Below are 11,397 nucleotides of genomic sequence, written 5' to 3'. Positions count from 1 at the left end.
TCCAGTATTGAGAATACATGTGATAATATATGTGTCTGTTAAATACACCCTCCGTCTAGAAAAACAATTTCCGATAATGAATCTGAATATATAGTTCCTATAAATTGGATGAATATATCAGAAGCACAAACTATATGTGTATGGTTATGACGTACTCCTGCGCGTGCGAACTAATATGTTTACGCACTTGTCGTTCATGATACAGTCACAAGAAATTGCTATGTGCATACCAGACTGTTGTAATGTAGTTTTCACAGCTTGTACCATTCATATTTTTCCTTATCTGGCTAAAAGCCATAGCAGGTACCAAACAGCTATGCTTGACAGCAAGAGATGCTTCAGATCACAGAAAAGCTCAAGATCAGTTCTCTGCAAACATTGTTCAAAGCAAGGGAATCAATAGAACGCAACCGAAAGCATATCAACAAGATGCCACAAACGTCAAGCTTGCAATTGCCCAGAAGTTCATTGGGAAGACCTTCAGGCCAAGTCTCACATATCCGTCCTTTTTTCTTGCCAGAGTGCGAGTTGGTATATACTATTTCCGGCGCATCTGTGAGATGTCTTGCATATTCCAGCTTCCCGTGCTCTCTTGATGTTTCCAAGAAACTATGTTGTGCTATGCAAAGTCTCTGGTTCATAAAATCGACCTGCCAACTTGCACTGCATTGCTTGTGCTAGCGAGCTTGCCAGATGATTTTGCCTTAGTGTTGTGAAGCAAAGAAAGAAAGACATAATTAAGATGTAAAAAGGGTTCGGTACAACTAGATTTTGACTAGAAAACACTCATACAGAAGTTACGCTAACAAAGTGAAAACTCACCAAATTGAACGGCGACTGGTTGTGACAAGCAAAGACGAGCTTGCTGACCGCACTGCTCCAGTGTCCTTGCTTGCTTGTACGTCGGGAGGAGGGCGTACATAATGCAGGTTTTGATGAATATTTGGACACAGGTCGTCTATGATCCAGCAAGTCAAGTCATGCCAGCACAAAAGAACAGTTGCATCTGTGACCAGTGACCACTGATGAGTTTCCTGGAAAATCCCTTCTACGATCGTACAGAATGTCCAAACAGAAGATGCAAAGCAACGTTGACATAGCTGACATGCAACAGGCAAGCTTCATGGCCATTTCTTGCACCAGACAAAACAATACAAGAATTTACATTGATGCAATGTAATGCGCATGAGCACAACCCGCATGAAGAAAAGAAATTCGCATTAAAAGAATCTACATATTCATACTCATCCACATTCAAGCCAGTTACAATTGTACATGTGCGATCAGTCAGGGGGAACCCACCTGAAAGCTCAGTGCTAAGTTTGGTAGAGACCACAAAAGATGAACGCATGAAGTAGGCTTTGTGCCTTCTTAGTTTGGTCAGGATCCCCGCATATAATAACTGATGCATTTGCATCTCCAGGTTTTGGATGATGGACTGTTATTGCGGCACCTGACATCTGAAAGGAAAACAGTACTCTGAGCCTTAGAAGCATCAAAATAACAAAGATGATGCAAGTGATCATGGTATGGCAAGATATCAAGTACAATCATCTGTTGAGGTGCAATGCAATCATGCAATTAGCCTTTTTTTCATTAAGTACCAAAAGATGGAAAATTCCAAAAAAGAATGATGATATAGTTATATGGAATGTCCTAGCCACCCTTCAATATTTCAATTTCACAGACAAAATTTTTAAGATACACAAAAAAAAAGGGGATAGCTATGAATAATTGTTTTCATTTTTCCTTTTATTTTATCATTTGGTTGCTTTTTCTCTGATTAAAACCGAGTGAATTTGAAATAGTTCTAGTGAAGAATGTTTCATGTGCTAATTTAATTTTCGTTTTGTTTTCTGCTACCAGTGAAATATCACGTGATTGTGGTTGATATACAAGTATGTACAAGCATTATGCAACAAGGAGATAACAGCTTCTAATCCCATGATAACTAGTAAAGCGGGCATATCCATGTAGCACTGGTAAAGGCGAGGAAACAAGGGAAATTAAATGGGCGCTAGAAACCAATAAAGCAGAGAGTAAGTACCTTTTTTATCTCAGCAAGGTCACTGCCATTGGTTCCACAAATAAAACCTATATACTTCCGGGGAATAATGACTTCAGTTGCATTAGTTGGTGCAGCCACTTGATTTACTCTGTTGAGAAGAGTGAGTCAAAACACAGTCATAAGTAACCCTTTTAGAGAGGAGAATTTACCATTTAGTTTTGTTTTTCAAAATGGGTTGCATTGCTAGAAGAGAGTTATCTATGCTTCGATTGAAGTCTTTGCCTTCCACAAAAGTTTTAATGCATATACTTTACAAAGTCTTTTAAGCCCTTAACACTTGAACAGAATGAGAAAATGAGAATGTAGGTTACTAGGTTACTTTTAGCGAAAGGTAATACAAATGGAAACAAACAATATCAAATGGAAATTAACTCACCCTGCCACTGATCCCTTTCTGAAATCTGTAGTTGGTACTGTTTCAGGCATATTTCTTGGAGCTTCACTGTTTGATGCCTGCATAGGATCAGGGGCTTTATTCTAAGCATACAACACCAGTCACCAAGATCAACAAGAAAAAGTGACATGCAAACAAAGAGTTTTACGCTTTTGAAGTAAAACTCTGGTGGCAAAGGCAGACCCAGGTCCAACTTTGATGTATTTTTTTACAATAAAATGAATCGGTTTTGTTTTTTTAACGATGTTAAGTTAACGGCAGGCTGAAATAGGCTGAGCTGGCACACCCCTCTCCTTGCTGGCAAGCATCCTAGTGCTTGTCAGCAGGACCCAAATGTTGGTGGAAATTCATGAAAGAGATCATCGTGCACTGCACATTCAGCAAATGTGCTGTAAAACTTTATGTAAGTTACCTCAGGAGCCCAGGCTCTTGGTGATGGCTGGTCTAGAAAAGGTCGAGCTCCGCCTCCTTGTTCACAACCATACGAGTAGGGCATCCTATCAGCACCCATGTGCTCCATCGAATGAGGAGGAGGTGGTCGATGATCGACCATATCAAAAGGACCCATAGGACGATCAGCTCTGAACGAAGGCATAGGATAAGGAGGCATGCCTCCAGTGGGATGTGGCGGTGCTGGTTCTTGTCTTGGGTGGTGAAGTGGAGCATTCCCAGGTGGATATGGGGGCATGCCTCCACCTGGATGCGGCTTCACGGGAATGATGACATCTCTAATCCTTCCAGTGATATGGAGCAATGCATCCTGAATAGATTGAAAGCTACCTGTGACCTGTAAGAAAAAACTCCATAAGTTTACATTTAACACCTGGTCAACAATTGTAATTCAGGGACACAGCTAAGAATAACCAAGTACACTTTCTTAAAAGGAGGATTCAACGAAAACCACTGCAAAGAGCTGATCAATTGAGATAAACTGACTCATAGTGATAATTTCCAAATGAATCACTTGTAGTGTGCAACAGGTTGGCGAAGATTGCCACAAAAGAGTTACAACAGATATTACCAAAAAATATGCCACAAAGTAAACAATACTACTTTCTTAAATTTAACAGGACAAAGATATTCCGCAGTTTGCTTCTGAGTAAGTATATAGTAGTTCACGTTGAACCCTTTTTCAAAAACATTTTGCATACTTGACATTTCCCAAAATACTTGAATTGATCACAGCTTCACACTGAAGTTTGAACACCTAAGAGTTTAGTGATAAAGAGATTAAAGTTCAATTGAACAAAGTTCTATTCCGACGATCAGCCTCAGGATTTCTATTCTGCTGTATCACATTAAAGTTCAATACAAGATACGGAGGCATGCCTCCAGTGGGATGCCTTCAGGGCCTTGGAAAATACAGCAGAATAGAAATCCAATTAATGTGATTCAGTAAGGCAAGACCCTTAGAGTTTGTTGACACTTTACATTAACCATCACTTGTATCATACTCACATTTCTGCTACAAGACCACAATTAAAGCAAAGAACACACTATCACTAGGTGCAATTAGCTACCTTTGGAACTATGAGTGGAGAACAAGAAAGTAGGTAAAGTTAATTGGTGGATGGTTGTGATTGGTAGAGATGAGGAAGTAGGCGGAGAAATTAAATGTGGGATGGTTGTGATTGGTTGAGATGAGGAAAACTAGCTATATTTTGGGACGAATTTTAATGCTGAAGGTGGCAAAATTTGCTGACAAATTTTAAAATTTTAATGCTAAAGGTAGCTGTATTTTGGGACGGAGGGAGTAGCTTCCATGTGTAATATGAAAATTTTGAATGGACATGTAAACTTAGAGACCACTGCAGCACACATAAAACATGAACTTATTAGTTAAAGTTCATAGCATACACAAGAACAATACAACATATAATGGAACAGCCGATTACTGTGACAATAAATACCTGAACTAACTCATCATTTCGTTGTGCACATCTTGGAATTTGTTCATTCCCGAAAATTCGGATACCAGCTCCTGTTATTTTTCTCATTTCTGCAATGATAGAACCACCTTTGCCTAGTAAGCAACCGATATGCTGGGATGGTACAAGAAGCCTTGCAGTTGCAGCAGAACTTTTATCCATAGATGACTCCGAGATTCTAGAATGCACCCTAAGTACTGCATCCTGAGCTGGAGAATGCATCATCTCAGAATTCTGCAAAGAACAAAATTAAATACATCAAGGATAACTCCAGACAACTGAAAATCTAAGGACAAATTAATTGCGGATTCCCCATCAATGTTCACAGGACAACAAGGCTGCAATCGACTAGACATGCATGCACATGACATGCCAATGTTTACAGATGCACAAATCTATATGGTACACTGAGAAAATAAAATTCATTTCCATGCAGAAGGATTTTCATCACTTGAAATTAAACAGGAGCTTTTATTTATAGGTTCAGAGACACACCTCGTGTGCAGATATAACAATCACACGTTCATCTGAATCAGAATTAGGCTCTATAATCTTAATTGAAGCACCAGTTTCACTTTGTAATGCGCGAATAGTGGAACCTCCTTTTCCAATTATGCTCCCCACCATCTCATTGAGACATATCATCCTGAACACTATCTCTTGTTCAACAAAGAATCTAGGACCAGGGGCAGCCATATTACTTGAATAATTCCTCGCATGATAATCAGGCATCGACGGTGGTAAATAGCCTCTTTGAGAATGAGGATCTACACCAACAGGGCCAGGAGGCCCAAATGATCTTCCAGTTGGAAAGTTGCTTGCGTCTGGCCTAGGGTTATCTTGAAGGCAGGTTGTAACTAATAATAATGCCTTCCTTACTGCAGAGAAGTTCCCACTTATCTAACAGGAAAAGGTTACCATGTCAGAATGACCTGAATTTAAAAGGTACCCAAGTTAAGGAAGAAGCATGCCCATCTTTGAGCATTCCAAACTATAAAGCCATCAGTACCATAAATAAACTAATCTCCAACCTACAGAATCAGAGGTGTGGGATCTAAAGAGGTCACCCTTATGTTTTCAATTACTGAATTGCAATAAGAGCCAACTATAAAATACAAATCAGGCAAGATAGCTCATTTGGAACTTATTTGTTCATTTGAGCACATGCATTTCAACTGAAAGAAATACAGAGCCTGTAACATCACCATGAATGGATTGAAACTTACCCTACTACCTATATTAATTTATCATGATATCACAAAAATTGTCTTCCCATTAGTTGAAATAAACCGCTTGAGCTCCCATTCTGGTTCATAATAAACTTAATGAGCATAAACAATTTGCAACTAAGGCACACGATTTCACCTCATTATAAGATTCTAGCTTACTGATAAATACGCCGGCACACTGAAAAATTGTGATGAATAAACCACCGAAGCAATGGCAGCGAACTGATTTCAGCATAAGAACCTGCGAGCGAGTTCAGATGCGTACATGGATAAGCTCGTCCACCGGCGCGGCCCAGGGAGGGAGCTGGTCCCTGTTCCTGAACACCCTGATCTGCGCGCCGCTCTCCTGCCGCATCCTCTCCACAGTCTTCCCGCCCTTACCCAGAACGCACCCGACCTGCCCGCTGGCCGCCAGCATCCGGCATCCCACCACGCCGGGCACCTCCCTCTCCTCCTCCCCGACCTCGTCGCCCCCGACCCTGTGCCCCACCACCCGCTCCCACGCCCTCACGGCCACGGCGGGGGCGTCCGGCCCGGAGATGGAGAGCACGGCCTCGTCCCCCACGGGGGGCTGGTCCACGTGGAGGTCGCGCGCCTGGCGCAGCGCGGAGACTCGGCTTGAGGGGCAGAGGACGCGGAGAGTGGTGGTGAGCCGCTTCGGGCCGGAGGGGGACGAGGTCGACGAGGAGGCCGGAGCCGCCGCTGTGGCGGCGCCGCCACCGCCGCCGCCGGCGGACTTGGGGGAGATTTCCATGGAGGATTGGGCGGTTAAGCTAAAACCCTACTAGCTATGGCAAGAAAAACCGCTGACCTCCTCTGCAGTTAGTTTTACCCCCGGGTCAGCAGCAGCAGGCTGCGCGATCTGCGCCGTTCGATTGAACTTGTACGGTCAGGATAACGATGCTGAGCTGCTCAGCCTTTTCTCCCACAATTGACAGCCCATTAGGATTACGGCCTACATACGGCCCATTAGGAATAGGGCCCTCTTCTGCATACATCACCTTCAGAATTTTTTGGATTTTAAATTTTATTTATTAAATAATTCATAAATTTGAATTTTTATTTCAAAAAAATTACGGATCTAACCTCCTGGAGGTGGAAAGCCTACGTGGTACCTGGCGCGGCGGTGGAAAGCCTACGTGGTACCTGGCGCGGCGGATGGCAGCGAACATGACGATGACGGCGCTCGATGATATTTTGTATTTTGTCATTTTTCACCCTTACAAAGCACGATAAGGTGTTTTATGACATATGTAATTATTTAATTATAATTACTAAGAATAATACAGATGCATCCGCGGACACGCAGGAGAAGAGAGAGTGAATGGAAGCCAGTTATTTTTCAGGCACCTAGGAGATTCCGTGCGGGCTACTAAGCAGATTCCGTGGGCGCTACGAATGGGACGAACGTCCGAGAAAAGAAAGCGTAGTCGCTACGAAATTTGGGGACCAAAATTGATGCAAGATTTATTGGCTAGTCCTTGATCCAAGATTTTTAGGAGCTATTTTTTAGCTAATTTTTAAAGTACTTTTTTTTTGATCCCTGTGTGCAATGAGATGATAGAATCTGCTTGGCTTGTAAATGAGTATCAGATAGTATTTCTCAGATATGTTGATCCAACTAATTTGATCAGATAAGGTTATCCACTCTACGCAGTTACTAATTAGTGTGTTTTGTTATTAACAAGTTATTACCATTTTTACTTAATAGTATTTTTTAACTTGTATTAATTGTGGTAATATGGATTAATAATTTGATATTTTCGTTTCATCATCGACCCAATCAAACAACTAATTTAGATCATTATATTGAAAAAAAATATATCAATGCATATCATCTAACCTCTCACGTGAACCAAGTACACCCAAAATTATTTTATGACGGAGCAAATAAGTCACAAAATCGCACCCATTTACATCCACACAGAGAACATCAGCATTATCATCACGCATGCAAATGCACGACATCCAAACGAGGTCTACTGAGACCCTACACATAGCGGTGGAAATAGGTCGAGGCCCATATGTTCTTGCACGATTCTATTTAATTTTTTAAAAAAATTTAACTCAAAACTCTATATAATTTTATTTTTAATCCGTTTTGTACCCGACCCTTAAATTTTATAAATAAAATGATTAGACCCATTACAACCTTTACCTACACAATGTAATGTATGCTTTTGAAGTAATGCCTAAAGAAGAGCGAGAATGTTTACACGTCAACACTAAGATAAGTGATGCCAACTCACATACAATGCCAAAAAAAAGTAGAGCACAAATTTGCATGAGTGCCTAGAATTAAACAACAATAAATAGTGACAATGTTTTTTTTTTCTAGCCGAGAGAAAAGACAATGATATTTTATTCATGGGTAAATGGGCTATTCTCCATTTCTCCCTTTTAAACTACTGAAGTATTTTTTTTGTTGTCTTTTTGCGAAACAAATTACTGAAGCTGCATGCGTATGTTTGAATGAATAGTCGAGTAGATGGTAAATGAGGTTAATTTTTAGACATGTAGACTTAGTTTCCCCGATCAAATCGGTACAGTAGCTTCCTTTTTAGTCATTTTTTGAATAAAAACAATAGGTTGCTGATAGGTATAACAAAAATTTTATCTTAAATATTATGAGCTACTGAATTTTATATCAAAATTTTGATTCTTTTCAGGCTGTAAAATTGCTCCTCGAATAATCTTTAAATACAGGCATCCTCCAGCTCCAGGTCTCAGCCCGCGCGCGCACTGTTGCAGGTTGCAGCGGAGAGCGAGCAGTGCAGCGCCATGGCGGCAGCGGCGGCGGCCAACGGCGGCGAGGGCGGCTGCTTCGACGTGGTCGTGGTGGGGGCCGGCATCATGGGCAGCTGCGCGGCGTACGCGGCGTCGTCCCGCGGCGTGCGCGTGCTGCTCCTGGAGCGGTTCGACCTGCTGCACCACCGCGGCTCGTCGCACGGCGAGTCCCGCACCATCCGCGCCACCTACCCGCAGGCGCACTACCCGCCCATGGTCCGCCTCGCCGCGCGCCTCTGGGACGACGCCCAGCGCGACGCCGGCTACCGCGTGCTCACGCCCACGCCGCACCTCGACCTCGGCCCCCGCGGCGACCCGGCCCTCCGCGCCTCCATCGAGAACGGCGGCGCCGTCGAGGTTGTCACCTCCCCGTCGGAGCGGCCGTGGCCGTGGTCCGGGGTGTTCAGGCTGCCCGAGGGGTGGACGGCGGCCACGAGCGACCTCGGGGGCGTGATGAAGGCGACCAAGGCGGTGGCCATGTTCCAGTCGCTCGCCGCCAAGAACGGCGCCGTCCTGAGGGACAGGACGGAGGTGGTCGACGTCGCCAAGCAAGGTAAACCTACCGATCAAGCTAGCTAGCTCGTCGTCTTCCTCCGGCTCCGCTCACCCCCAACCAATCGCCTTGGACGTATGCGGCTGCTGCATCATTGCATCACGCCATCACGTGTGTCGCTGCCAAATTGATGCCAGCGCCAGCCATGCGAGAGCTGATGAGTGAGCTCCTGCTCATCGCTGGACCATCGCCGTGCATGCAGCTAATCTCCTTCTTGATGATGCTCTCCATTCTCAAGTCACTGCACGCAAGGGTGAAAACGAAATATTTTTATTATCTCATTAGTTATTATTTGCAATAATTAGAAAGTAAAATATGGTTTTAACAGTGTTACTGTTGTTTTATTGCAAAGTATACGTCAGCTTGTTGTACTTTTAATTGGAACATTACCTTAGTTTTAGACCCTGTTATTTCTATAGGTAGGTCAGTACAAGATTCTAGCCAAGTAGCTATTATTCTAAAAATAATTATTTTCCTTTTTTTATTCAAATGGTACAACCCCTGTGTTAACAAAGTCTTGATTTGGTTTGACATGCATATTTGAACCAGCCAATAGACAAACCTATAAAAAAACTCGTCTTTTTTTTTAAGACTGAGGGGCAAAAAAACATTTTTACATGGTTTTTTCCATTTTATATTTACCAATTCACTTTAGCTCATAATCATACTTGAGGTACACAGTTAAACCCGTTTTTTTAATTTAAAAATGAAACTTTTGAACACTTTGTTCAGGAGAAGGATCAGTCGTGGTGAAGACATCGAGCGGCGAGGAGTTCCGTGGCGCCAAGTGCATCATCACGGTGGGCGCCTGGGCCAGCAAGCTGCTCAGGTCGGTCGCCGGCGTCGACCTGCCGGTGCAGCCGCTGCACACCCTCATCTGCTACTGGAAGGTGAGGCCCGGCCACGAGCACGAGCTCACCACGGAGGCCGGCTTCCCGACGTTCGCCAGCTACGGCGACCCCTACATCTACAGCACGCCGTCGATGGAGTTCCCGAGCCTGATCAAGGTGGCAGCCCACGGCGGGCCGCCGTGCGACCCGGACAGCCGGGACTGGTGCTGCGGCGGCGGCGACCTGGTCGAGCCGGTGGCGCGGTGGATCGACGAGGTCATGCCCGGCCACGTCGACACCGCCGGCGGGCCGGTCATCCGGCAGTCGTGCATGTACTCCATGACCCCCGACGAGGACTACATCATCGACTTCGTCGGCGGGGGGTTCGGGAAGGACGTGGTCGTCGGCGCCGGGTTCTCCGGCCATGGCTTCAAGATGGGGCCGGCCGTCGGGAGGATCCTCGCAGAGATGGCCATGGACGGCGAGGCCAGAACGGCGGCGGAGGCCGGAGTGGAGCTCCACCATTTCAAGATTGGGCGTTTCGAGGGCAACCCGAAGGGAAACCTCACTACATGATCACCTGCCATGTACACGGTATCGGTTTGTTCGCCATAAATCTATCGAACATTGTATTTCATATAACTTGCATATTTTGGTAGATTGCAATTTGCATCTTCTCTGCACATGTATCAGAAATTCATGAGCTAGCTAGGTGTTTGCATTCAGATGAACATTCCTGTATTCAGAATAAAGTTGTTTTCCATTGCTTTTGATCTCTTCCTAAACATTATGTGTTCCTATTCTGTTATTTTTCCTCTTTTATTTTTGCTATGGAGAGACCGAGAGAATCACACTGGTGATGTTCATGTCCCCTAGCCCTATGTAGCTATTATGTCTTTGATTATGTCTAACAAGTGAAAATTGTCACTTTCTCCGTACATGACTTTGACGCACTCATGAGTCATGGGAATGGGACCATCAGCAAGCATGTAACACACATTGCAAAATGGTACTGGTAACTGTTTATATTTTGGATTTGTGTCTTTTTTATAGAAAAATTATTGATACGTGAGTTGAGTTTAGATATTTTCTGGAGCAAAATGGTACTGGTACTGTTTACACTTTGGAGTTGTGTCTTTTTTTATAAAAAAAATATTGATATGTGAGTTGAGGTTAGATATAATATTTTGTGGAGTAGTATAAATAGACATAATTTTCAAGAATTTTCATATCTATTTAAGTCACATTTGCATATATAAGTCTGAGGCGGACGAGGGGGCTCAATTTTGTTCTCCTTGAGAACTTTTTTTTTTCTTCTCTCTCATTTTCCCTTCTTCTTGTAGTTGTAGGGTAGGGGTCACGCTCCTATATTCACTCCTAACAAGGAGATATCTTTCTCACAAGTGTCATGGGTATTCTAGCTAGTTGTGATTCAGAATAATTCAGAATAGCTGGATCAGGACGTGACATTGGAAAGGCTCAATGTTTGGAGCTATGCAAATCCTAGCATATATTCCTGACTTTTAACCTTGCGAGGTTTTCAGTGTACTGCCTGAATCCGACAATGACCAAGACCCAGGTCTCTTTCAATTGACCTGCATATCTCCC

At 43.6% G+C, this 11,397-nt stretch overlaps 2 protein-coding genes across 5 annotated transcripts; one reads left to right on the top strand and one right to left on the bottom strand.

The window, feature by feature from the left end:
- Window positions 1–245: 245 nt before the first annotated feature.
- On the bottom strand, window positions 246–6,404 carry LOC102717823 (KH domain-containing protein HEN4-like). Of its 4 annotated transcripts, XR_005812483.1 has the most exons (10): window positions 5,885–6,404; window positions 4,886–5,290; window positions 4,373–4,624; window positions 2,875–3,249; window positions 2,445–2,521; window positions 2,048–2,156; window positions 1,303–1,460; window positions 823–1,006; window positions 479–703; window positions 246–369 (listed from the first exon to the last, which is right to left on the bottom strand). XR_005812483.1 is itself a non-coding variant. In XM_040527706.1 (7 exons), the coding sequence occupies exons 1-7, from the start codon at window positions 6,371–6,373 to the stop codon at window positions 1,317–1,319; spliced, it is 1,851 nt and encodes a 616-aa protein (XP_040383640.1). In that variant the 5' UTR covers window positions 6,374–6,404; the 3' UTR covers window positions 1,139–1,316. The 4 variants fall into 4 exon arrangements, 1 of the variants encoding a protein (XP_040383640.1); XR_005812481.1 differs by having other exon boundaries at window positions 246–703; XR_005812482.1 differs by having other exon boundaries at window positions 246–685.
- A 1,938-nt stretch (window positions 6,405–8,342) lies between these two features.
- LOC102711292 (probable sarcosine oxidase) lies at window positions 8,343–10,717 on the top strand. Its single transcript, XM_040527372.1, has 2 exons — window positions 8,343–8,959; window positions 9,692–10,717. The coding sequence occupies exons 1-2, from the start codon at window positions 8,401–8,403 to the stop codon at window positions 10,363–10,365; spliced, it is 1,233 nt and encodes a 410-aa protein (XP_040383306.1). The 5' UTR covers window positions 8,343–8,400; the 3' UTR covers window positions 10,366–10,717.
- Window positions 10,718–11,397: the final 680 nt, after the last annotated feature.

The sequence above is a fragment of the Oryza brachyantha genome, chromosome 9 (genome assembly GCF_000231095.2).
Source record: "Oryza brachyantha chromosome 9, ObraRS2, whole genome shotgun sequence".
Lineage (NCBI taxonomy): Eukaryota > Viridiplantae > Streptophyta > Magnoliopsida > Poales > Poaceae > Oryza > Oryza brachyantha.
Note: the sequence above shows the minus strand (reverse complement) of the source record. Positions and strands in the feature narration are given on the sequence as shown.

What these genes read in the sequence shown, in the direction of transcription:
- LOC102717823 (XM_040527706.1), bottom strand. Translation starts at nt 6,373, where the DNA reads ATGGAAATCTCCCCCAAGTCCGCCGGCGGCGGCGGTGGCGGCGCCGCC. An exon ending in AGAAAGGGATCAGTGGCAGG is followed by an intron (nt 2,157 to 2,444) that starts GTGAGTTAATTT and finishes TCTTCTCAACAG; the next exon opens with AGTAAATCAAGTGGCTGCAC. An exon ending in ACCTTGCTGAGATAAAAAAG is followed by an intron (nt 1,461 to 2,047) that starts GTACTTACTCTC and finishes TTTTCCTTTCAG; the next exon opens with ATGTCAGGTGCCGCAATAAC.
- LOC102711292 (XM_040527372.1), top strand. Translation starts at nt 8,401, where the DNA reads ATGGCGGCAGCGGCGGCGGCCAACGGCGGCGAGGGCGGCTGCTTCGAC. An exon ending in GGTCGACGTCGCCAAGCAAG is followed by an intron (nt 8,960 to 9,691) that starts GTAAACCTACCG and finishes CACTTTGTTCAG; the next exon opens with GAGAAGGATCAGTCGTGGTG.